Here is a 27993-nt window from a genome sequence, read left to right as displayed (position 1 = left end):
AGAGAGGTACACCTGTATGCTTTCAATGCTAGATTTTATTTTCGCGGGAATATCATCTTCTAAAGATGTCCAGCCAGTAGCTGAAGACAGTTGCATTCCTACAAAAGGCTACACAGTACCATGCTAAGGTCTGCTATTCTATTCATTGTATATATTTTCATGATAAGTAACATTATATCTACGGCATGTACATCCTAACGTATGTATATACACATGCAACTATGTATCTTACATGTATAATGTCAGAAGTCAAATACATATCACTACCAGAAAAGCAACAAGAAAACGCATATTTCTAAATCATGCTGGTTTTCCTATTTTGTCAATTTTTTCATCAGTGGAACAGTTGCTTGATTATAAGGTCCGGCGTTGCTGGTTAGAAGTATCATCAGCAGGGTGTCATTAGTTCCAGCAAACGTGTAGTTAGGAATACGAGGTAACAAACGTATAAGGAAACTTTTTACCGTTAAAAAAAGACATCAAACATTGGAAAGATAGATACGGTCAAGATCAGTTTGCTTCTGGAGCATGAATTAACATGATGATATGGATATAGAAATCATGCAAGTAGACACTTAGATCTACTTAGATCTTAGATACAGACTTTCATTATAATTCCGTGTAGTATGTTTTGACCGTATGTCTTGAATAGATCATATTGTAAATTTCAAGGGGTACAAAAAGAACAACAAAGAAAAAAAAACACACTCATTATCAACACTAGACTATCAGTTCATGTAGAAGTCATTGCTTCTGTCAAAAAGAACAACAAAGAAAAAAACACACACTCGTTATCAATACTAGACTATCAGTTCATGTAGAAGTCATTGCTTCTGTCAAAAAGAACAACAAAGAAAAAAACACACACTCGTTATCAATACTAGACTATCAGTTCATGTAGAAGTCATTGCTTCTGTCAAAAAGAACAACAAAGAAAAAAACACACACTCGTTATCAATACTAGACTATCAGTTCATGTAGAAGTCATTGCTTCTGTCAAAAAGAACAACAAAGAAAAAACACACACTCGTTATCAATACTAGACTATCAGTTCATGTAGAAGTCATTGCTTCTTTCAAAAAGAACAACAAAGAAAAAAACACACTCGTTATCAATACTAGACTATCAGTTCATGTAGAAGTCATTGCTTCTGTCAAAAAGAACAACAAAGAAAAAAACACACACTCGTTATCAATACTAGACTATCAGTTCATGTAGAAGTCATTGCTTCTGTCCAATCTGATCTCGTACCGAAGTCCGATGTGGTCTCACACCGGAGTTACTGGTGCTGCGGCCTCGATCGCCGCTACAGGGACATTGAAGTAGAAGAAGCCCTAGCAAGGAATGTAGACGCAACATTGTAAAGGCGATACCATGTACAGTGGCGTCGTGATCTATGGGCGACATAATTACCTAGAATAGCAATTTTTTCAGAATCTCCAAACAGTATTAAAACTTCCTCGCCTATATTTGGTTCATCCGTATAAGATGGTACAGTAGTAATTCACGTTGAAGATCGTGGGATCAATACGACATATACGGCTAATCAATCAGCAGAAGAGGTTTATGTGAACTAGTATTGGGACTGTAAGCTTATAAACAATATGAAAAAGATCTACTAGCAACAAATCGTACAGATTCCAGCTGGAGCCATCATAGCCAGACGTACTAATTGGTCACTAGTGCTAGCGAAATGGGTCAAACCTCCTGAGTTACAAAAGAAGAAAAACAAACTTACATTCGGATCTGCCTCCAGTTGTTTCCTGACAGTTGTGGCGTCCGGCCTGTTCTTCTCGTTAAACTTCCAGCACTGCTGCATCAGTCGGTATCTGTGTGAACGGTGCACAGGATGGATGTCTACTAGGACTATACATGACATGTATAAGGATTTATTGTATAATGGGCATTAATCTGGTAGCACCTCAGCGAATCGTATAGCCTTTGTAAGTTTGTCTCTACGTTGTGATAAACATGGCAAATATTAAATGTTACATGTCTGGTACATGTACATACGATCCTTAACAAATTGGAATTCTTTACATGTTACCATGCTACAAGGTCTACAGTACAGTGTTAAATATTTCGATCATGCAGTACTAAATGCAAAACGGCCACACGCTGTTTAGGCTTAGATTAAAAATTACAAGAGTAGCTTTGCACCAGTTCAAGTCAGGGGCCCTGACAATAATCAAGTAAGAAACAAATCTTCACCGGGCCTAAAGTACATACCGCATGTGGTGGAGTATATGTAACGTGATCAACGTTACTCACAGCAACCCCCTTCCAACCTTTCCGTGTTCAGCATCACAGAAACCCCCTTCCCACCCCTCCTGTGATCAACATTACAACAACCTCCTTCCCGCCCCACCTCTTTTGTCCACCATCCCAGCCTTACCTTTGTTCTGTACACAGCCGGGGCTGGGGGAGTCTGAAGTGGTTACGCAGAGCATCGTAGATTCTGTCTGCACCGTCCATCCCAGGGTACGGCGTACGACCGAGCTGCGCCACTTCCCACAACAGGACCCCAAAAGACCATCTGGCAAGTAAAAACGCTATTTCCTATATGCTTAGCAATATTGAATGACAAAAAAAGGGGCAGTCTGTATTACCTTGCTCATCGCTACAACTTACAAGACAACAACCAACAGTTTTTCTTTCCATAATGACCATCGTTAGTATCCTAATCATCACACACACACATGTTTCTGATATGGTACTGGAACAAGAATGCAGCTAAAGTTAATTCATCTCAACAAAATGACAGGGGAGAACTTGGGAAAGCCAACACAAGCTTGTTTGTGTTTGTTATGAAGCGGCGTTCCCAACATACTCACACGTCACTCTTGGGAGTGAACTTAGCCGCGTTCTTCAGGCCCTCCGGTGCCATCCACTTCAGGGGCAAGAGGTCGTTGCCCTAGATGAAAAGAAAGAAACTCTCAGAAAAAAAATAGAAGTTTGTAATTTCAGCTGAAGAAACATGTTTTCACCTAATGAGGTACGGAATTACGACTGATTGTAATATCAAATACGTACATTTATCATTTTTTACATTACAGTTTAAAATGGAGAAGAGTGGTGACAGAATCCACGGGACTGGCGTCATGGGTCTGATTTCACTTGTCGACTATTGTTGATTTCTTCGCTTCTTACTTTCTTCAACTTGTTCTTATGAATGGACACTAAAAGTACGTATACTAACATACATTTAACTCATGAAAACCTCCTGTTGATATACTGAAAATCGAGAAACTTTGACCGACCTTGGAAATTTTGAGTTAATTGCTTCAAAATATTCGATGAAAAACGACACATTTTTAGGATGACAAAGGGACTTATCCCGTTCATCTGCGCAGCACTCTACCGAGCTGAGCAGCCGTGACGTCTACAGTTAGAGTATCATTGACGTCAGTCCGACCTACCCTCTCCTGCCGATGGTACCCAACAGCGTACGTGTCCCGGGCCAGCCCGAAGTCCGCGATCTTGGCGGTTCCCCTTCCACAAATCAGGATGTTTCGGGCCGCGATGTCTCGGTGAACAAGCTGTGCATGAATAGAAATGACCAAGTCATATCAGTATGATATCTAGGACAGAAGGGCAATGATCAGTGATAATTTCGTTTTGACCAATTATGTTTCTTGGGAAGTCATTTTAGAAAGAGGGTCAGGAAAAAGTCAAAAGTAAAGCTGGTCGAAATAGAAGCGTAATGGTTTTCCAATAGATGAGAGTCCGTGCTTAAGCCAAGCACATCCAGTCACCACTACCCTTCTCGATAAATGCGTTGCGTTATTCTATTAGCAGAGTTTAAAAAAAAGAAAACGTCTAAGGCTAACGCATGAAGGTACGGGACCGCCGTATTGACGTCCCCATCCGAAAGGACGAATACAACCTGTAACCAGCCGTGCCGAGCGAGGCACGAACCTAGGCCGTCTTGGGCCACGTTTCAGTAGTTAGCTATAAAGCTGTTTCTAACAACATCCTACCCTGCTGCTCGCCAGGTGCTCCAGCCCGCTGCAAACCTCCACCATCATGGTCTCGAAGATGTGCCGTTTGTTGGACAGAACGGCCATGTTGGTTTTGGACTCCGCACGTAGCGTCCAAAGCAGGTGAAGAAGACATCCGTGCTCGGCATATTCCAGCACCAATTGTAGGGGGCCTGTAGTAAAGCAAACCCTCTGATCGTCATGCTCGTACTGAGTACAAGATGCTGTCATGTACATGTTTACAGCACTCTTTTCAGACTTGAGTTTACGAACAACTGCGTTGCCAGAAATGTGTCATCAGATTTTCTCCAAACAGATGTAAGGATCCGACTTAGTCCCAGTGTTCTTGGCAACATTTAGCAGGTCCTTCTAAAATTGCATCTTTTTAACTTTCGGCATGTGGCGTGTGAACAGGGAGTAAGGACGTTCTGTACCTGGTGCTGAATCTGCACAAAAATGATGTTGTGCATCTCGTTGCCTTCCAATAGAATACTTGCAGACCAATGCGAGTTATAGTCAACAAGACGCATAAAATGTCCGTTCGCTAGTTTCATTTGTTTGGATCCTTGTAGTGCCTAGTGACACTTTGAGAAAACAGGCCCCCTAACGGGATATATTTTTGCAGGGGGGGGGGGGGTGATAGCCCCTCCGCTTTATTGTGATCGTGGTAGCTCCTAAATTAAACAGGTGACCCTCATTTTACGCCCCGTCAGACAGCCGAGTGCAGCCCCAACGGAGATACCCTTACCAGGATTGAACTGGGGCCTCCCAGTTACCAACTGATTGGAAACCAGGAGCTCAACTGTGAGGCTGGTACATGTTGAGTTACAGGGACATCCCTAGAGTAAAGAGTTAAAGAGGTTCAATACTAAAATGACGTAAACACCGAGCGGGATTCTTACATCTGTTCGGGAGTTGTCACTGGAGTTGTCATTAAAGACAGTTTTAACAGCCATTTATCTACTTAATAAGTACATGACAACATCGACAGGCATCCTCTGCACATCTTTCAGTGGTACAGACAGACACATAAACAGACACATAAACAACATAATGATATGATCTGACCGTCTCTAAAACAGATGCCTTTGAGCCCGATGACGTTGTCATGGTCACCGCATAACAACATGATACAGGTCTCCCTCAGAAGAGCTGTCCTTGCGGTTGTTTCTGCGTCGTCTGGACATGTAATATAATCAAGAAAACAGCAGATTTTCCATCTTGATTCATCATATTCAACGGTAGTAGTGAATAGGTCTGCTATTTAATTTGCACGTGTTTGACTACACTTAAAGTGACTGTTTTATGTCTTAATATCTTGCATCTACCTTCATAGCTAGCTGTAGTTAAACTACCTTTCAGTTTCTTGACAGCCACCACCACATCGCCTTCCTCAGGTTGTTCGAGCGTTGCCTTGACTACATGCCCAAAAGCGCCCTCTCCCAGGAGTTGTCCAATCTGCAGCCTGGTCCTGTCTACCTCCCTCTCCTTCAGCATGTCTATGTCGATACTGATTGACGAGGGACCTCGTTCCCGTGGCATCACGGCCTGGTGACGGTTGGAAATTGAACCATGTGGAGGTGTATGACAGTGAATTATCAAATCTTCTATATTATTGTTAAGATTTTGTTTTTTCTGGCTTTAAATGGACATCAAGTCAGGTAAATAATTTTTTTTCTAACTGTACAACATATATATCCACAATAGTAATGCTTTCCGCGTTGTGATTTTTTAAAGTATCACACAGAGGGTTTACGTGCAGAACGGTGATGTTTGGCATCAAAGCAATACTGGTCTTGATACTAGTACATGGATGTCATCCCCTGAGCAAACTGAAATTGACACAAGATTTGGGCAAAAAAACGTTGCGTTCAATATGTCAGGAAAATTTTGAAAACAACTGAACACGCAGAACATGGTATATCAAACAATAAATTGTTTACTTTTGTTCTTTGACATCTTCTGATTTGACTTCGGAAGACTCATGGTTCAAAATACATTTTGTGCCATTAGTAAGAATTTGACAAAATAAGTACCTTTTTAGTGAGGAAAAGAGGCATTCTACGACATCATTATCCATTTTCCGATATTCCTGACAGTTTGGGTCAAATATTTCCTCCTTTGTAGCCTTTTTTGTTAGATTTACAGTATTTACATTGAACGAAAATTGATGCGCGCGCGAATGTCATTCCTATGATCAAGTCAGTTGAATTTAAGAGGAATATCGACCCAAACTTGATCAACCTCAACAACTCTGACCGCATCATAGATCTGTAGAAAGCATTTCGAAGGCAGAAAAAAATATACCTGTAAATTTTGTCCAAGTTTGAAGACTTCTGGGTCGTCGATGGCTCCCACGCGCATCCTGTTGTTTTGCCTATGGAGCAGGAAGATGACGATGAGGAGGACGGCAACCACCCCGCCCGAGGTCAGACTGATGGACAGTAGGGTGGACTGGGACACTGCGTCATCTGGTCCTGTAACGGGTGGAGACAACACGTGAGTTTTATTGGGTTTATAGATTAATGCACATCATGGTTAATGTTAGACTTGCCAAAAACAACTCGACGAGGGGGATACAAACTCAGTCACATCTCGCCACAGCGCCACTTAGTTGTAAGAAATAGCTCAAGTAATCATCACCATAGGAAAGCTAGCAGACGGAGTACTAAATCGTTGGCAGTTAATTTACTTTCTTCGTGAAAACTAATATCCAGTTGGGGTAGGTTTCAACTGAATGTATGTCTTCATCTACTTGATTACCATCCGCTAGTTGTAATGTAAGATGCTGCAGTTGCCTCAAAAAAATCCGTTTGCTGAAGGAGGTTCAGTTTGTGAAACTGACTCACTTGGACAACCCTCGCCGTACACGCCCTCCTGACAGACACAGCCCAGGGTCCGGTTACACGTGGCCAGTCCGGTACAGTTACAGACCTGGTCACACCGCTCACCGTACAGGTTATCCTGACAACCTGAAATGTTATTTTTCATTGGCCCGTCAGGATGTAACAGTAATACAACAGTTTCAAAGGAGTCATACAATAGCCATACGGTAGTTATACAATAGTTACATTGCAATAATACACAAATTAGACAAGTACAGTAATTCAAGAGAAATACAACTGTGATTCAACAATAATACAACAGTTACACAACAGTAATATAAGTTACATAACAGTAATACGACAGTAATATGACAGTTACACAACATTTGCACAACAGCAATATAACAGTTAATGCAATATTGCACAACAGTAACACAACAGTTACACAACAGTAATACAGTATTAATACCACAACAACGGTGACACGAAGAGCAGTGTCTGTTATGTAAATAACTCCAGTTATCATGCCCATCTGTACGTGCGCAATACCTCAAAACAGAAAATTGTCGTAATTGACCGTCTGTTTTTATTTGATGTGTGCTTCGAATTCAATACGCAATACTGCAGAACTATTTGCAAATGCTAACAATGAAACTACAATTCTATACATGCACCAAAATGTTACACGTAAAAAAGAACATCTCATGATATGTAGTACCTGTTATTCGTATGTCGACCACATCATTGTACTTGTCTCCACTGACACTGACGGCCTGACACGTCACGTGACCCTCATACTGAGGTAGCAGGGAGCTGATGAATAGAAGAGTAGAGCTGTGGAGAGAGGTGGAAACAAGTGACGTGATGAGATTTGATGAATTCGGTCAAAATAGTTTGTTTTGCGGTCAGACAAAATTACGCTTTTATGTTGATTTTAGAAGTCGGATTTCTATTTTCGCTTATGATGCTGAGAGTGTCCCCCGTAGGCAACGCAAAGGTTCGGCTTAGGCTGCGGAGAGGTTTGCACAAATTGTACATGTCGTTCTGAACCTTCGTACATTCTTTTGCTTTAGAAAAGAATAACATCCACACTGGTCAGAAACTAGACAACCTTAAAGAAGCCTTACCTCCTGTCCTCGGTTACGTTCCCAATAACAGAAACGTCATTCTCGAAAAACCATGCGATGTTTGCGACAGCAAATTTGTAGGATTTGCAGTTGAACTGCAGTTTCTGCCCGTACCGCAAGTCTGTCAGTTCGCTACTTGAATTCGAAGGGCTGATGCGAACTTCTGGATTTTCTAACGAAAGTTGAAAAATCTCATTAATGCCATTTAGAACATAATCAATCGCAGTGTTGGAGGCAGAAAGCTGTTGCAAAACTCACGGGACACGGAATCTGAATCATGATTTAGTGGCTACCTGTGGTGCAGTTCCTTCCTCTCCAGCCAGGGGCGCACTTGCACGCGCCGTTGAAGCTGTGACACGAAGCCCCGTTGGAACACTGACATCGCTCCATGCAGACCCGTCCGAACCAGCCGATGGGACAGGCTGAATATGGAAAGAATTCCGCCTGATATTATAATTCTTTATACACAAATGCCGACGTTTCGGAACCTTCCTCGGGGTAATACTGAATGTAACTACTTCTCAGGAATTTCTTGTTTTCATACCGTATCATTTGTTTCTAGCATATTCATTCGCTCATTATATTTCGTGATTAGTAAGTGATCATGTTTTGTCACAAGTTTTGCTTTCTTATCTTTTCACTTTTATGTCTTGTGTATATATGTTTTAGTGGTGACGCTAATATAAGTTTGTTAACTTGAGGGCGTCACCACTACGTCTGCAATGTATTCTCATTTGAATGAAAATAAGACTACTTCTCGCTAAGTACTACGTTGAGTTTGGGACCGCATTCTTCTAGTCGCAGCGCCACCTAGCGATTTTGCCCATCCCAACAAAATGACTGGGGTTGCACGACGTTTTGGAACTTGCTCGATCCAAAATACATACGGCAGCTTCAGCATGTTTTAAGTGCACAAATCTGATAGATAATTCTAACTAGTATAAACGTAGTAATTCGGCAAAAAAAATCGGCGCGTGTTTTAGCTTATGGTACATGTGCGATCATGTATCACGTTCAATTTGGGACAAAGTTTGTGTATGACGGCGGTTTACAGAATATGCGTTGCAAGCAAAAGACCCAACAAGAAAAAATGTTGTATATTGATAATTAATCCTGAAATGAGATTATTTTTCAGTTTTCTCACCTGTCACTACAACTTCCAGACGGTACGCTACTCCATTGGCCACACATTCAATCTCATTCAGGTAAGAGTTCTCCTCCCCTACCTGAAATAAAGTTACAGTTGGTAACGTTATTTCGATTTCCTGTAATACGTACATTGATGTTCACAGTTGATGAATGGCAATTTGAATGCAGTGTCGTCGTATCTACCTTCGCCAAGATGGTTATGTTTTCGTGTGCGTGTGTCTGTGTCTGTGTCTGCTTGTGAACACAACACCCAACTCTTCAGACAAATGCTTCAAGATGACCACCCCTACACAATCTCGTCCCCCTCCAGATCCACAGCTACTGGGCGGTCACTCAGGAACAAACACGCCATCTCCATTCCTCCAGCAAGAACAAAAAGATTTCAGAACTCTTTTCTCCACCAGGCAATCAGATTGTACAACAAACGGTAAAACCCAGTGTGCAATAATGGGCACTTGCTATGTCAGAGATGTATATATGGATGTATATAGACATATTGTATATAGGTGTTGATCTAAGTTTTTCTTGTAAATATCAATATAAATATCACAGCCATCCAGGTTTGTTTGCCTGCCAAGGTTTGATATTCGAATAAAGAAAGAAACTTAAGAAAGAAATAACTCAAGAATGCCTATGTGGATTGTCTTGATATTTGGTATGTGGGCAGGTCTTGAAAAGGCTTCAAGATGATGAGATGTTGGGCCCCCTAGCGGCTGGTAATGGTACCATAGTGGAACCTCCGCGGCCGATTTTCATATCTCGTGTTCTGAACAAGCCATGACCGTGGTTTGTGAGTGGTAAATAGCTCTTGGGAGAAAGAGCAAGATGTGAAGGTTTAGGGCCCTAATAGCCTTTTAACAGCAGGGGCCGATTTTTATTCAGACGTTGAAAGAGGATAACTTAGGAAAGGGGTTTCGAATCGTCATGATATGTAGATAGCCTAAGTGTATGATCATATACCAATTACGCAAATCATGAGCTAATTTGCATAGTTAATGACGAAAGTTTGGAAATCAACTGCATTTCATGGTAAGAAGATCATGATGACCAACTGGTGCAATTTATGCAAATGAGGACCTTATTTGTATAATCAATGAGAGACATTTATGAGACGTCACGTTATTTCTGATGCTCTTAATCCTCATCCTGGCAGATAGAAATGTATGTATTAAGAGAAGGGGTTTTGTTTGAAGCACACCTTACCTGTACGTCATGAAAGGTGAATTTTAAAACTCCAATTACTCGTTCCCATGGCTCATGATGATAGGAGGGAATCCACGGCCAGTCATCCGCGCGCCAGTGGCTGCATAGGCATATTTTAGAATGTTGTCATTGACATATTAGTACTGTTGGTGCATATTAGTACTAGGGAAGACGAGGGTCAATGTTTATTTTGGGTCCCCTGGTGTATGACCTTGGTACTCCAGCAGAACTTCTGATTTCCGCATCCTGGACATGTTATGGTCTTCATTTCCATAATCAATGAGGTGGGATGAAGAAAGGAATTTACAAAAGCTATATATGTCTCTCAATCAATAGTTCGCAGGCATCAGTGTCTGCTGCATGGCGGCTGCAGGCATTCATAGGGCTCGACAGGCTGGTCTGCTCTCGGCATAGACCCTCCAGTCATTGCTGGTGACCCCCAGCCCCTGGAGCGTAAATGTCTCTACGGATGTTTTTCTCCATGGACGAAGAATGAAAAATAATCAACTAACCTGTCGTCTGGCAGAAAGCTCTGAGTAGTTATAAGAAACTTCGTGTGTGTTGAGCTACAAATGAAGTCTATCGTCGACTCAACATCAATCCGCCCAGACTCGATGGCTAAGTAGAACTCCAGCAAACCTGGTCAACAAAATGATGAAGAAATTATCGGTTAGATTAGTTTTCATTGTATTTCTACAAACCTCCTATCGATCTTTTTAGCTTTATGCATACTGTCATGCTGCATGATTAAAAAATTGTTATGTACGCGTGTCAGCACCTTTGTCATATTACAGTAGATGGAACACAATTTCGTTTCATGTTATTACCTTCGCCGAGAAGGGTATGCTTTCAGTTACGCCAGCTGTGGGCTGGGTCTATATGTATGTCATTAGCATAACTCGAGAAACTGTGGATGGGTCTTCATGATTTTGTAGGTGTGTAGCGGTTGTGGGAACAAAGGTCAAGTTCGAAAATGGTTTACCTGGCGTTTTTCTACAGTACTGCAGCGGGCTTTGTATGTTTGTGTGTTTTTAGGTGGACAACATAATTCGAGAAACTGTGGATGGATTTCATGATTTCTGGTAGGTAAGAAGCGGTTGTGGGAACAAAGGTCAAGTTCTAAAATGGTTCACCTCGCGTTTGCGTACTGTACTGCGGCGAGCTGTGTATGAATGTATGTGTGTGCGTGTGTTTGTATATACACATAACTCACATAGCTGTTGATGGTTGTGCATGGTAATTAGTGGATGGGCAGGGGACTCGAAGAGGAAGGTCAAGTTCGATAATGGGGCTCTTAGCGGGTAGATAAGGTACTGCAGAGAAGCTTCAGAGTTTGAGGTCAAATATCATGGAGCCCCAGGTTCATGATATTTGAGTAGTAGATAGCTCTTGGGACAGGGAGTATGTGGTGTAAGTTTGGGCTCCCTAGCGGCTTGTTTGAAACTGTAGTGGGCGTTTGACTTGTTACCTTAAAGAAGGCGAATAACTAGAGAAGGGGTTAACGGATCGTCATGATTTATGGTAGTTAGATAGCTTTACATAATTGTATACTAATCATGTACATCAGCAGCTAATTTGTTTAATTGATGTTATAAAACCACTGCATTTCATGATAGGACTCTCAAACATGTGACATATATATGTATCTGAAAAAGAGAGAGGTATCAACGGACATCAATCATGCAAATGATTGGGCCACTGGTACTGAAAAGTCACTATTTGCTATGTTTAGTCCATCAAAATTTATATTATTATTATTCAGCAGGTTGTATTATAATTACAGCCATCAGAGTAATAAGGCTGCTGTAACGTGCTCGAGGCACCTCTTCGAACATAGAACATGACATAAAGATTTATCCTATTCATATCTAGTTACTGTACCATATGCATTTCATCATTACTTTCAACTTACAACATCGTGTAATATCAAACCTTCGTGGCCCATATGATATCAACATGCACATATTGACCAGTTGTAACATATATCAACACTCTGTAGTCTAGACACAAATACTAGTTCTGGACCACAATAGCATGTATCATTTTTCAAAGTCTTTAATAAAGGAACTGTCCATAGTATGTGTTCGTGGAACTCTAATTGGATATCTTTTACAGCTTTATCAAAAAGTGATTGGGTTGATAAAAGGTATAAGAAGGCCCTAGCCAAAGGGCATACCATTAAGCATCATCATCATCATCATCGGTCCTCTTCATTACGAGGTGCAGCAAGCGATGTTTATTCTCCAGAACTGTTTGCCATTCATTGCTGAGAGAATTTCATGTCCTTCTAAATTAGTTAAAGGCAACCTAAGCAATATTAGGGCGCTGAAAGTCATATATTCAAAATCAATTTTTTTCTGATTTCTATCCGTAGTAAGTTTAGATATAACACTATCCCATCGCATATCAACCATCATGGAGCAAAAATGAGATGTCGTTGTGTGGTGGGAACTCATTGAAAATCAGAGCACTTGAAGGCCAGCCATCATTTCAAATCTTCCGAACATGCACGATTCTGACCGATAAGTCCCGAACGCTTCCGAAGAAATAATCACATGGTCATGGCTCAATGTGCTTGGGTATTGTGACGTCACGCGGCCGGAAGTTACCGAAAATTGTCGACAGAAAACGGTTACGGCTGGATTCTGGGCTGATTTTTTGGGGGACCCAATAAATAAAATACTCCTTTTGTGGCTTACTTCTGTGCTATTTTAAACGCCCAAAGTATGAAATAATGATGCAGATGTGCTAGTATAGGGAAGTAAATGTAAATTTCAACCTCACCAAACAGAATTGCCTTCCCCAGAATATTTCAAGTTTTACCCTCTGAAATTGCTTAGGGCACCTTTAAAGCATAAAAATGATAAAACATTTCTAACGTCTGCTGACAACATGGTTAAACTAGAGTTCCACGAACACTTTATCTTCGCCAAATAATCAAGGCTTATTATGGAGAGTGATTAATATTTACATGCTTATCACCCACTGCAAATTTGATCATGCACCATACCATTTGGAAGGTATGCTGGGGGGGGGGGAGAATGAGTCCAGTCTAGATAGTGTTAAAAATCATTTGGTGGTGCAGGACTAGTGTATGGCATTGTGTAGAGTGTGCTGATATATGTAACAAGTTTAATGAACTTTCAGATGCTACAAGTATCGAATTCCTGCCATTCATCACTATGGAATTATGGTGTTTCCTCATCAATTATGCATATTGGCTCCCATATGCATAATTACCATCTATCTAAATCAAATTATAACTTAAGCTATTAACAAACCAAAAGTCATGATGATCCATTGACCCCCTCTTGAGTTATTACCAAATGAAGGGCGCACAGCTGGCACACAGCTGGGTGACCTAAATCCCAAGCCAGGCAATCCTCCAAGTGTCCCTGAATTTAGGTCGAGTAACAGCTTTCAATGGGATTATACATTACTCTATTTAATTATGTAAATGAAGTCCCAATTTGCATACTATACATTTCATTATGTTAATCATCACCTAAGGTACCTGCGTACCAAGAGCAATAAAGATACACCAAACCCTGCATGAGTTATCCTCCTCCAAAGTTTCATACATAAAGGCCCACTGCAGCTCAAAACAAGTCGTCAAGAGGCCCAAACTTACACCACTTGTTCCCTGCCCCAAGACCCATCCACTATAAAAGAATCATGAACCTGTCGCCTCCAGAAAATTTCACCCCAAACTTTGAAGCTCCGCTGCAATACTTTAGATACCCGCTAGAAGGCCCATTATCGAACTTGACCTTCCTTTCTGTAAACCTTACCCACCCTCTAAGTATCATGCAGAACCATCGACAGCTTCTCGAGTTATGTTGGCGACATACAAATACACATACACACAAAGCCCGCTGCAGTACCGACGGAAAATGCCAGGGGAACCATTTTTGAACTTGACCTCCGTTTCTACAACATCTACACACCTGCAAAAAATCATGAAGATCCATCAACGTTTCCGTCACTTTTTTTGCCTACATACAAACACAAAAAAATTCAAAGTCCGCTGCAGTACTGTTGAAAAACGCCAGGTGTCCCATTTTCGAAGTTGACCTTCCTTTGCACAACCACTACACACCTACCAAAAATCATAAATATTCATTGAAGTTTTCTTGAGTTATGCTTCTGACATACATACAGACCCACCCAACAGATTTTTCAACCGAAAACATAATCTTCCCGAGTACTAGTACTCGGCGAAGATAACTACTCACTGCCGCCATTTGGGGTTGTCTTGTCCATCTTATAGCCGAACGGATAGCCGCCTGTTTGTTTCTGTGCATACCACCAGGTAGGCTTGAATTGAACGAATCCCTGAAGAAAGGGGCAAGAACATGTCATGGCATTGAAGGTTCACTGGCTTTTAGCGGTGAATAATCCAAACATAAACAAATGTTTATCAATTCTCAGCGCGTTGCACAACGTCAATATTTGAGGAAATTGCTAAATCTGCTGCGTTCTGTGATAGGACTTTCAAAGATATGGCATGTGTAATTGAAAAAGTAAGGAATATTAAGATATGTCAATCAATCAAATAAAAACCCCATTTACATAATGTGAAAATTCTATAATAGAGAATACCATAGCGGACAACGACTGGAATTCAATAGTAATAGAGGCGTTTGGAAGTTAACTAAATGTGAACGTCAGTAGGGCCTAAGAAAAAAATGTTGTGTTTCCGGTTACAGTCCTTTAAAAAATATGGTTGGTAGTTAGAATTTTTTAATCTTAAATTTGGCCCAACAAATAGAGATGGATATTGTAAAGCCGGAGTTCATCAGGACACTGGTATTCTCAACTTCATATTGTAATTATGCAGATTTATATTTTACAAGCACTAGTATATCGATAACTGAACAAAAAAGTACAATGCTCACTACACATTCCTACATCAACAAAGCCCTGACCAGTTGTGTGAAATACAGAACGCCTGCAACAAGATATGCAAGGCTTGTTATCTCCATGAAAAAAGGCTTTTTCATGGAGATACTGTTTTGCGTGCGTTTGGTGTTTGTGTGTATGTTTGTGTCACCGGATGCTTAAAGTCAGCATAACTGTAGAACGTGTCGATGGATTGTAATGATAGTAAGTATGTGGGTATGTGCTAGAAGGAGAAAGGTCAAAGTCGATTTTTGGCCCCCTGGTATGTGTCACTGGAACTGCAATGGCCCATTTGTAAAGATGTTCTAAAGGAGAATAACTGAAGAAAGGAACAACAGATTTTCGTGTTATTTGGTACGCAGGTAGGTTGGACAGAGATGTACACACTGAAGTGCAGATCATGCAAAGTTAGTGTGTCTGCGTGTGTGTGCGCGTGTGTGCATGTTTGTGTCACCGTGTGTGTATGTTTGTGTCACTGTGTGTGTATGTTTGTGTCACCGGATGCGTAAAGTCAGCATAACTGTAGAACGTGTAGATGGATTGTAATGATATTTGGTATGTGGGTAGGTGTCGGGAGGAGAAAGGTCAAGGTCGACTTTGGGCCCCCTGGTATGTGTCAATGGAACTGCAAAGGCTTATTTGTCAAAATCTTTTAAGGAGAATAACTGAAGAAAGGAGCGACAGATTTTCATGTTATTTACTATGCAGGTAGCTTAGACAGAGATGTATACAATGAACTGTAAATTATGCAAATTGGACTGAATTTGCATAAGGAATGAGGAAAATCTATATTTGCAGTGTTGTCCATTGCATATTGTGGCACCCCCACCTGTCAGTAGCTATTTATAGCGAAAGTTGGTCACTTCTCCCCTTGCCCAACAGTGTGGGTCATACCATTGAGCGATATAGAATGGGGGAACTGGTTTGTTTGCATAAATTGATGAGAACATCCTATGATAGCCTTCCTTGCTAAAACAAGCCTCTCATACGTTCGACAACTTATGTTAGTGTGTTTTTTGGGTATAGGACCTTATTTGCATAATCAAAGTGAAACATTTATAACATGGCAGTGATATGACTTAACATCAGTTGGTATGATATCGCCCGAAAATACTGAATCAATGAATAGTGAACGGACCGGCTGCATTCTCTCATTATGATTAGATCTGCATTTTTTAATGTGGAAAAAAATCCCTTTGTAGTATTTTCTATCGTTACCGATCTGCTGTTTCCGTATTGCGGGACGAAGGTCCTCTCATCGAACACTGGCTCCTCCACTGAAGACGTAAAGAAAGTTGTGTATAAGTTACACATAAAAATATGACATTTGGTTGGTTGTTTTCTTGTAACCTATTTCCTCCGGGATCCACTAAATGTCTCTACTGACCACCGTCTACATAAAGTTATTAGCCGCTACCAGTCGATGTACCGGCCACTCCTAATCGGTGTATAGAGCTAAAAGCTTTGCATTCATTTGAGCCCGGTCAGATTCAGATATGAAAAGGCTGCTTGGATGTGGATTTGACCACGCTGCAAACGACATGCAGACCACCCTAAATACATTCCTAGAATAGAGACCTTTAGTCGTACCAATTTTCTTCTGCCAACAATAAAGAGCCATGGCCATGAACCAGTTCACAGTTATAAGTTTGCATGTGCATTCGTGATGCATTGTGGCTTAAGACCAAAGCAAGGCGGTGATTGATTTTGAGTTCGCGGCGAAGAGTTTACCGCGAAATTAAAACCACCGTGAACATTTCTGCATTTACAGTGCTAGTATTCTGGAGGTTCACCTCACCTATTTCTCTCGTTGTGAATGTCAGGTTAAACTCAGTCCTGTTGAGAGTAAGACTGCTGTGGTTGAAAACAACTCGTAGCTGATTTCCGGTACTTGCCACAAAAAGAAGATAACCTACAACAGGGATGCCAGTGTCACCAAAATGAAAACAGATTTGCAGTGGATGTTATCCGAAGACAAAGACAAAAATGTCCAGACTTTGCATGATGTACAAAATTACTAATAAACTCGTGAACCCAACTACAAGTACAAGAGTTCAACCCAGGATTGATGTGTTCAAAAATTCGTTTATCCAATAACTATGATCGTAGAGTGGAACTCGTTGCCATCAAGTATGTAGTGACATCATCATTAAGATATCTTTATACTACGCTTGCAGCTACATGTATATGTGTAAAGGTTATCCAGTATGTAGTGACATCCTCATTGAGATATCTTTATACTACGCTTGCAGCTACATGTATATGTGTAAAGGTTATCAAGTATGTAGTGACATCCTCATTTAAGATATGTTTATACTACGCTTGCAGCTACATGTATATGTGTAAAGGTTATGTGTGACAAGTCGTTCAGTGTAATACAACCAGCTGCTGTCACGCCGCGTGCCTACGAAGCTAAGGTGTTCCGCCAGAGAGGGAGGTGGGCATACCGGCTATACAGATACAGATATATCTTGAATTCTTGGATTCCAATGGTACAGATGGAACATATTTTTCGTCCCTATCCATCTACATGTAATGTTCTTTTTTGTTTTTATTGATAATCTAAAACTTACATCATATTGTACTAACCCTTGTTGATTTACATGAATTGAAATCAATGCTCTTTTATACTACATGTAGAATTGTAATATTTGCACATTAGGTGGACATTGTTATACTTATTTCCCTTATTTCTTACTAGTCTTTGATGAGGAGTCCATGATGTTGAAAAATACGAATTCAAATTGCAATTTCCTTTCTGTTATACCATAACTTTAGTTATCGATTTGAACTGCATGCATTCATTGTTTGGTTAATACAATAAGCAACGGTGTGATTTTAGGTCAGTTCTTGTATTGATTTATGATTGTTATTTGTATACATGCGTGTTGTTGTCATGGAAAAAGGTAAATAAATAAAGTTCCACCCCAAAGTTCAATGACATGGATGCAACAAGGAATTATACAAAAGACTTAAGACAATCAAAGACGTTGTGATCATTTTGTCATTCTTATCCAATTCTATTTCTAGGAAGGAAAAAGATATATGCCTCCCCCATCTCCACAGAATGTGTCGATGATATTGCTTCTTGTTGAACTTCCATCATGGAATGTCACAGTGTCGGCGCTACAGCCGTCAGAACCTCTCCGGTAACGTCCTCGATCAAAGTTGATCTGAAATACATGGGACAACATTTTACCCATTTTGATCAATAGGTCTAAGATGTGTCTCTGTTGTAAAACAAAATAAGTTAGCATCAAAAGAAAAGTTTAACTTAAGCTCTTGAAATAGCACTTTCTCGTGAAAAGCTTCCTGCAAAAGTACAAAAGAGAATATGATTCCCTTGATCACTATTACTTTATACGTAAAAGAAAACATTTCGGGGAAATACATGCAAAGAAGGTTGACTGGAAATACATTGCCTCTTGCTTTGGGTGACAAACCGCTTTCACTTGATGTAACAATGTAACTTCTACAGTATAAGATTTGTTCACACGTGTAACGGAATGCACTTGACTAACACTTGACATGTATATGAAGGTAGGGCATATGCAAGTTTTATTTTCAATTAATGCATTGTTTCAAAGAAACCAAGCCGATTATATTTTCCCTCAGACATGTGACTTTGTAGACATACGTTGAGTACAGCCCATGCCCTATCCGAGATGAGTTACGCCCCTTTTTTGTGGGCAATATATACCCCGTCTTTATATCAATTCCTATAGAAAAGACCCTGCTAAATGGCTAAATGACTTACCAATATCAACTTGTTTTCGTCGGTCTTGATGTTCCACTCACAAATGTCAGAAGTGGCATCTGTTATACTCCTTACATACCCCCGTACTCCGGTCAGATGATGCAAACATCCGGGCTCTAAAATCAGAAGCTTATCATTAGTTCCACATCATTTTCTAATAATTGTAAGTCATCAGGCACTAGAGAGAGAGAGGGAGACAGAGAGAAGTAGAGAGAGAGAGAGAGAGAGAGAAAGAGAGAGAGAGAGAGAGAGAGAGAGAGAGAGAGAGAGAGAGAGAGAGAGAGAGAGAGAGAGAGAGAGAGAGAGAGAGAGAGAGAGAGAGAGAGAGAGAGAGAGAGAGAGGGGGGGGGGTACAAACAATGCGTCCAATCCCTTGGTGAAGTAAAAATTCAATTAGATGTTTCTGGATAGCTCCGGACACTTACCGCCATTCGTAGGACTCCAGTTCAGGACGCAGGATAGAACAACTGCCGCGACAGGAATAGCAGAGATGCCCTTCATCTTCAACATTCTCAGCACGTGTCCTGAAAACAAGATGGAGATATTTAGAGAGCTTATTTACTCCCAAAGCATGCTACTGGTAGGAGTGGTATGTCTTCGGTCACACATGAATGAGAGAGAACCTGGAGCTGTTCAAGGACCAGTCAATCTTACGGCAGAGTATCCAGCTGGTACACACTTTCATGCTATGTTTATAAACTTGATACCTTTCTGTCTTTGCTCACAATCTACCAGGTCTTGGGCATTTCAGTCGTCAACACTCATGCTAACTAACATTTCCATTATTGGGGTTTCAACAGGTACCCAATAATAATGGGCGATTCGATTGAAGAGCTGGAAATTATCTATGCTAAGCCATACCATACGTGGTTTTGTGAGAAAGAAAAAAATATTAAAGTAACTGGATAGATTTTGAAAACGGACAGACTTTTCAAGTAGCATCCACTACCTTCTGTCAGTGGTTCTTCTTGTGATCGCTTTGCCATGCCCTCTACTGCCAGTAAAAGTGAGCATGGTTGAATCGACCTCACAAAGCACCGTAAGCAACCCAACAAGAACTTCAAGAGGCATAAAATGTCTTGAATTGAAATAAAATTGTGATATTCTACATCTCCTCCTCAAGCTCAGGTCAAAGGTACACCACAGGATCAAGTCATACCAGCGATAAACTTAAGTCTCAGACATGAAATATACAAAAGTATGCGGAACGCGTTATCTAGAAACAGAATATCAACATGCCTCCTGTAGTTTAAGTGATCCTTAAGCTTTCGCCGTCAATGTTTGCGGTACTTATAGCCATGTGCAGTAAAAAGTAGTCTGCTTAACTTGTATTATGTACTTCGCATTCCTTTGTCTGCTTTATGGAGGAAATAACCACACGGGGAACGTGTTGTAACAGCGCAGACGCATCATTATAGCACAACCGTACATGTAAATTTAAGGGTTGATATTAGAGGCTTGACATTTAAGTGATTAGCATCTACGATATGTATTGTATCAATTATAGAAAAAGCATACATTTTGTTTCATACTCAAACTGTTTGGTTAAGAAACGCACAGTTGAATCTAACAATAGTATAGAATTTAGATGGACGAAAGTGATGACTACATTTAAGATATCAAGTTAAGAATACTTGATAAATACAAGTTAATTTAACAAGTTCGCCTGGTCTCAGTCAGAAACTGCACATTGTAACAAGATTGCATCTCGCAGGGTGAGTGGAGATTTGTGTTCTTGTCGTGCTGAAAGGCTCCATGGTCGCACTGAAAAGGTAAACACCACTACTGTAGCCCCTTCCCTTTTATTCAACTCACTGAAATAGTGTACATTTCACTCAGAATTGTCTTACCTCTGAGTGAGAAGACTCAGCTTTGCGGCTACCAAAGAAGTGGGCAAGAATCCCCGGAGACAACTGAGTCTTCCATGGCCCGTGTTTGTCGTGTTCAGGAAATGGCAGCCAATGGTTTGGGCAGTCAGGTGTAACTCGTGGTATAGTCGCCCCTCTATGACGTAGTTTCTCGACTACACGACAGAACACCCCGCGGAAGTCGTGACTCGAGTGTTGTCTTAACCTTTGATAGACTAAACCATTACCTCAGCCAAGCTTGTTATGTTTTTCTATTAGCCTGTGTTTGTGATAGAATAGCGGTAACATGAGATTATGAACATATTCTGGCATGTGGTTAGATTAAGTCCTCTGGAAATTAGAAAAACTCAAATATTTTTGGCCCGTAAAGGTTAACAAGTATAAATCGTGCAAAAATGACTTTATTTGCATAAGAATTACGGTCCTTGTCTGTGTGCAGGTGCGCAGGTGACGTTTTGCGTGCGAGGTAGTCTGAAGAAAACAAGTTGTTGAGAGGACACTGATCGACTGTGACGACTACAAACAATCTGCCTCTGTTTAACCAAAATGAAGTGAACCTTTCTACGTATATGGTCTGATTATCCGCCATTATGTACTTAGTATCTCTGTTGTTGCTTCATGGAGAAAATAACAATACACGAAACGCCCTGTAACATCTAAGACACATTGTAAACATTATGTCGTCCAACTTGATTGTTCTGTCTGTCATTCCATAGTTATGGCATGCAAACAATTTTGTTATTCTACGCTGATAGTTTAAATATCTACAGCAGTTGCGTAAGATAAGACACGTTTTGTTATGTATAAAGTATGTATGAAACTTGTCTGAGTTGAATCATTTCCCATACGCAATGATGTTCCTTCAATAGAAAAGTCTAGAGGAAGTAACCTTGTACCAGGCGGCGCAACGCTTCGATCAATGGCAACTCCCTCGCCCTACACATGCGTCATACAGCCTTCAGGCTTTCACGCATACCTAAAATATTTTGTCACAGTTCGATCATATATCCAGCAACCCCCCCCCCCCCACCCACACACACACACACGTCAACAGGCAAAGATTTCTCCACCGCCTGTTCACGGTTCATTCCATTTGGTACGTATCTTGGTTAACTTTCTTTCCAGTCGCTGATGGCTCAGCTGGCTGCTCCAGGCCAGGTTTTCTCGCACACTAGACCACTTCACATTGGCATTCAATAAAAACAAACAGAAAAACATACGAAGCTTGGCCGAGGTAATGGTTTAGTCTCTTAAAAGCTAAAGATAACACCCACGTCACGACTTCCGCAGGGTGTGCTGTCGTGTGTAAAAAAAACTACGTCATAGATGAATTGACATTATCACTAGTTACACCTGACGGACCAAACTTTGGCTGCCATTTCTTGAACACACAGTGATCACAGAATCTGAGAGGTGTTCAATTGTGTTGAGATCTGGGCTGCAGGAAGGCCATTCTATCCTCTGTATTCCTGCATCCTGGAGGTGGTCTGAAATGACTCTCATTTTGTATGGACGTGCACTATCATCTTGTAGAATGGCACTCAGTCTCATATTGCAGAGTTAAGGATCTAGGAAATGTGACTGGATGGAGAATGGTGTGTCTATATCTTGACACATCGAGGTTGCTTAGGATGATTAGCCTGGTTTTTCCTCTGGCAGTTGCCCCACACCATGACGCTGACTCCACAAACACTGTCAGTCTATCTGTGCAACAGTCAGCATAGGGTTCTCCTCGCTGCCCCAACACTTTCATTTACCCATCCAGCAGTCAAAATTAATCTACTCTTATCTGTAGCTGTGAACATAACATTCCTCCACACACTGTTTCATTTATGATGCGGACGACACCACCGCAAACGGGTTTGGTGCTGAGCTGAGTATTTAACACTAGCAGGGAAATTTGAGCACTTTTTTCCTTCAACCCACTCGCATAAGTAGGCCTGATGCTCGCTCCATGAGATTGCAATTATAATGAGTTGCGTATCATAGGAAAGGAAATTACACAAGCTTTCCACCGATATATAATGCATTGAAATTGATCAAGAAAGAACGGAAATATGATCAACAACAAAAAAGTTTCCAAACCTTTTGTGCGTAGCGTATGCGGAACGCGTTATCTAGAAACAGAATATAGAATGTCAACATGTCTCCTGTAGTTTAAGTGATCCTTAAGCTTTCGCCGTCAATGTTTGCGGTACTTATAGCCATACAGCTCCTTCCATGTGCAGTAAAAAGTAGTCTGCTTAACTTGCATTATGTACTTCGCATTCCTGTGTATGTTTTATGGAGGAAATAACCACACAGGGAACGCTTTGTAACAGCGCAGACGCATCATTATAGTGCCACCGTACATGTGCATTTAAGGGTTGATATTAAAGGCTTGACATTTAAGTGATTAGCATCTGCGATATGCATTCTATCAATAGAAAAAGCTTACATTTTGTTTCATACTCAAACTGTTTGGTTAAGAAACGCACAGTTCAATCTAACAATAGTATAGAATTTAGAAGGACTAAAGTGATGACTACATTTAAGATATCAAGTCAAGAATACTTGATGAATACAATTCAATTTAACAAGTTCACCTGGGCTCGGTCAGAAACTACACATTGCAAATTGTAACAAGATTGTATTTCGCAGGGTGAGCGGAGATCTGTGCTCTTGTGGTGCTGAAAGGCTCCATGGTCGCACTGAAGAGGTAAACACCGCTATTGTAGCCCCCTCCCTCTTATTCAACTCACTGAAATAGTGTACATTTTACTCAGAATTGTCTTACCTCTGAGTGAGAAGACTCAGCTTCGCGGCTACCAAAGAAGTGGGCAAGAATCCCTGGAGACAACTGAGTCTTTCATGGCCCCCGTGTTCGTCGTGGTCAGGAAATGATAGCCAATGGTTTGGGCAGTCAGGTGTAACTCGTGGTATAGTCGCCCCTCTATGACGCAGTTTCTCGACTACACAACAGCACACCCTGCAAAAGTCGTGACTCGAGTGTTGTCTTAACCTTTAATAGACTAAACCATTACCTCAGCCAAGCTTGTTATGTTTTTCTGTTAGCCTGTGTTTGTGATAGGATAGCAGTAACACGAGATTATGAACATATTTTGGCATGTTGTTAGATTTTGTCCTGTGGAAATTAGAAAAACTCAAATCTTTTTGGCCCGTAGAGGTTAACAAGTAACGTTATATATCGTGCAAAAATGACTTTATTTGCATAAGAACTACGGTTCTTGTCTGTGTGCAGGTGCGCAGGTGACGTTTTGCGTGCGAGGTAGTCTGAAGCAAACAAGTTGTTGAGAGGACACTGATCGACTGTGACGACTGCAAACAATCTGCCTCTATTTAACCAAAATGAAGTGAACCTTTCTACGTTCTATGGTCTGATTATCCGCCATTATGTACTTAGTATCACTGTTGTTGCTTCATGGAGAAAATAACCATACAGGAAACGACCTGTAACATCTAAGCCACATTGTAAAAATTATGTCGTCCGACTTAATTGTTTTGTCTGTCATTCCATAGTTATGGCATGCAAACAATTTGGTTATTATACGCTTAAAGTTTAGATATCCACAGCAGTTGCGTAAGATAAGACGATTTTCATGTATAGAGTATGTATAAAACTACTATATGTCTCAGATTAATCATTTCCCGCCTACGTTAATGATGTTCCTTCAATAGAAAAGTCTAGCGGAAGTTGTACCAGGCGGCGCGACGCTTCGATCCGTGGCAACTCCCTCGCCTTACACATGCGTCATACAGACTTCGGGCTTTCACGCATTCCTAAAATGTTTTGTCACATTTCGTATGCAGCAACCATTGCCCCCCCCCCCCCCCGACGTCAACATGCAAAGATTTCTCCACGGCATGTTCGCGGTTCATTCCATTTGGTACGTATCTTGGTTTAGTTTATTTCCAGTCGCTGATGGAGCTCCAATATACTATACCAATATACTGATATTCTGCATCTCCTCCTCAAGCTTAGGTCAAAGGTACACCACAGGATCAAGTCATACAAGCGATAAACTTAAGTCTCAGACATAGAATATACAAGAGTATACGGAACGCGTTATCTAGAAACAGAATATCAACATGTCTCCTGTAGTTTGAGTGATCCTTGCTTTCGCCGTCAATGTTTGCGGTACTAATAGCCATTGATCTCCTTCCATGTGCAATAAAAATAGTCTGCTTAACTTTCATCATGTACTTCGCATTCCTTTGTCTACTTTATGGAGGAAATAACCACACAGGGAACGCTTTACGGTCCTTGTCTATGTGCAGGTGCGTAGGTGACGTTTTGCGTGCGAGGTAGTCTGATGAAAACAAGTTGTTGAGAGGACACTGATGGACCGTGACGACTGCAAACAATCTGCCTGTTTAACCAAAGTGAAGTGAACCTTTCTACGTGTATGACTTTATGTACAGGATGATTGGTCTGATTATCCGCTATTATGTTCTTAGTATCTCTGTTGTTGCTTCATGGAGAAAATAACCATACAGGAAACACCCTGTAACATCTAAGACACATTGTAAACATTATGTCGTCCAAGTTGATTGTTTTGTCTGTCATTCCATAGTTATGGCATGCAAACAATTTTGTTTTTCTACACTAAAAGTTTAAATATCTACAGCAGTTGCGTAAGATAAGACACGTTTCGTTATGTATAGAGTACGTATAAAACTACTATTTGTAATTGTCTGAGTTGAATCATTTTCCATACGCAATGATGTTCCTTCAATAGAAAAGTCTAGAGGAAGTAACCTTCAATGGTACCAGGCGGCGCAACGCTTCGACCAATGACAACTCCCTCGCCCTACACATGCGTCATACAGCCTTCGGGCTTTCACGCATTCCTAAAGTATTTTGTCACAGTTCGATCGTATATGCAGCACCCCCCCCCCCCCACACACACACACGTCAACAGGCAAAGATTTCTCCACCGCCTGTTCACGGTTCATTCCATTTGGTACGTATCTTGGTTAACTTTCTTTCCAGTCGCTGATGGCTCAGCTGGCTGCTCCAGGCCAGGTTTTCTCGCACACTAGACCACTTCACATTGGCATTCAATAAAAACAAACAGAAAAACATACGAAGCTTGGCCGAGGTAATGGTTTAGTCTCTTAAAAGCTAAAGATAACACCCACGTCACGACTTCCGCAGGGTGTGCTGTCGTGTGTTAAAAAAACTACGTCATAGATGAGTTGACATTATCACTACTTACACCTGACGGACCAAACTTTGGCTGCCATTTCTTGAACACACAGTGATCACAGAGTATGAGAGGTGTTCAATTGTGTTGAGATCTGGGCTGCAGGAAGGCCATTCTATCCTCTGTATTCCTGCATCCTGGAGGTGGTCTGAAATGACTCTCATTCTGCATGAACGTGCACTATCATCTTGCAGAATGGCACTCAGTCTCATATTGCAGGTAAGGATCTAGGAAATGTGACAGGATGGAGAATGGTGTGTCTATATCTTGACACATCGAGGTTGCTTAGGATGATTAGCCTGGTTTTTCCTCTGGCAGTTGCCCCACACCATGACGCTGACTCCACAAACACTGTCAGTCAATATGTGCAACAGTCAGCATAGGGTTCTCCTCGCTGCCCCAACACTTTCATTTACCCATCCAGCAGTCAAAATTAATCTACTCTTATCTGTAGCTGTGAACATAACATTCCTCCACACACTGTTTCATTTATGATGCGGACGACACCACCGCAAACGGGTTTGGCGCTGAGCTGAGTATTTAACACTAGCAGGGAAATTTGAGCACTTTTTTCCTTCAACCCACTCGCATAAGTAGGCCTGATGCTCGCTCCATGAGATTGCAATTATAATGAGCTGCGTATCATTGGAAAGGAAATTACACAAGCTTTCCACCGATATATAATGCATTGAAATTGATCAAGAAACAACGGAAATATGATCAACAACAAAAAAGTTTCCAAACCTTTTGTGCGTAGCGTATGCGGAACGCGTTATTTAGAAACAGAATATAGAATGTCAACATGTCTCCTGTAGTTTAAGTGATCCTTAAGCTTTCGCCGTCAATGTTTGCGGTACTTATAGCCATACAGCTCCTTCCATGTGCAGTAAAAAGTAGTCTGCTTAACTTGCATTATGTACTTCGCATTCCTTTGTCTTCTTTATGGAGGAAATAACCACACAGGGAACGCTTTGTAACAGCGCAGACGCATCATTATAGCACAACCGTACATGTACATTTAAGGGTTGATATTAAAGGCTTGACATTTAAGTGATTAGCATCTACGATATGCATTGTATCAATAGAAAAAGCTTACATTTTGTTTCATACTCAAACTGTTTGGTTAAGAAACGAATAGTTCAATCTAACAATAGTATAGAATTTAGAAGGACGAAAGTGATGACTACATTTAAGATATCAAGTCAAAAATACTGAAACCGTTAGACGTTTCAAACAGCATCCGCTATCTTTCGTCAGTGACTAAAGAAAGATCTGGTAGAACTAGGTTTTATACCAAAACAGAACCATCTGAAATTGTCTTCACTTCATTGACATATCTAGTTTTGGTATAAAACCTAGTTCTACCAGATCTTTCTTTAGTCACTGGCGAAAGATAGCGGATGCTGTCGGAAACGTCTGACTGTTTCAAAATTTTATCCAGTTGCTTGTGTAACTATTTCTGGCGTATCTTATTACCTGGATGTCTAACCTTCATCAACAAGTCAAGAATACTTGACAAATACAAGGTAATTTAACAAGGTAACAAGTTCACTGGGGCTCAGTCAGAAACTGCACATTGTAACAAGATTGCATTTCGCAGGGTGAGTGGATATCTGTGTTCTTGTCGTGCTGAAAGGCTCCATGGTCACACTGAAAAGATAAACACCACTACTGTAGCCCCCTCCCTCTTATTCAACTCACTGAAATATTGCACATTTTACTCAGAATTGTCTTACCTCTGAGTGAGAAGACTCAGCTTTGCGGCTACCAAAGAAGTGGGCAAGAATCTCCGAAGACAACTGAGTCTTTCATGGCCCGTGTTTGTCGTGTTCAGGAAATGGCAGCCAAGGGTTTGGGCAGTCAGGTGTAACTCGTGGTATAGTCGCCCCTCTATGACGTAGTTTCTCGATTACACGACAGAACACCCCGCAGAAGTCGTGACTCGAGTGTTGTCTTAACCTTTGATAGACTAAAC

General features: G+C 41.0%; 1 protein-coding gene across 5 annotated transcripts; it reads right to left on the bottom strand.

The window, feature by feature from the left end:
• Positions 1 to 17: 17 nt before the first annotated feature.
• On the bottom strand, positions 18 to 27972 carry LOC136431186 (fibroblast growth factor receptor 2-like). Of its 5 annotated transcripts, XM_066422477.1 has the most exons (24): positions 23588 to 23797; positions 22897 to 22928; positions 19369 to 19467; positions 18944 to 19059; positions 18236 to 18359; positions 16985 to 17098; positions 16405 to 16463; positions 14520 to 14619; positions 10797 to 10923; positions 10285 to 10384; positions 9077 to 9158; positions 8226 to 8354; positions 7933 to 8104; positions 7524 to 7639; positions 6830 to 6952; positions 6288 to 6457; positions 5336 to 5528; positions 5049 to 5159; positions 3981 to 4153; positions 3420 to 3539; positions 2835 to 2914; positions 2396 to 2536; positions 1739 to 1829; positions 18 to 1334 (listed from the first exon to the last, which is right to left on the bottom strand). In XM_066422477.1, exons 3-24 carry the CDS (start codon positions 19451 to 19453, stop codon positions 1269 to 1271), a joined length of 2592 nt encoding a protein of 863 aa, XP_066278574.1. In that variant the 5' UTR covers positions 19454 to 19467; positions 22897 to 22928; positions 23588 to 23797; the 3' UTR covers positions 18 to 1268. The 5 variants fall into 5 exon arrangements, with proteins under 5 accessions (XP_066278574.1, XP_066278575.1, XP_066278573.1 ...); XM_066422478.1 differs by lacking the exons at positions 22897 to 22928; positions 23588 to 23797 and adding an exon at positions 27755 to 27972; XM_066422476.1 differs by lacking the exon at positions 22897 to 22928.
• Positions 27973 to 27993: the final 21 nt, after the last annotated feature.

The sequence above is a fragment of the Branchiostoma lanceolatum genome, chromosome 3 (assembly GCF_035083965.1).
Source record: "Branchiostoma lanceolatum isolate klBraLanc5 chromosome 3, klBraLanc5.hap2, whole genome shotgun sequence".
NCBI classification, from domain to species: Eukaryota; Metazoa; Chordata; class Leptocardii; order Amphioxiformes; family Branchiostomatidae; genus Branchiostoma; species Branchiostoma lanceolatum.
This window is presented reverse-complemented; position numbering and strand designations above follow the sequence as displayed.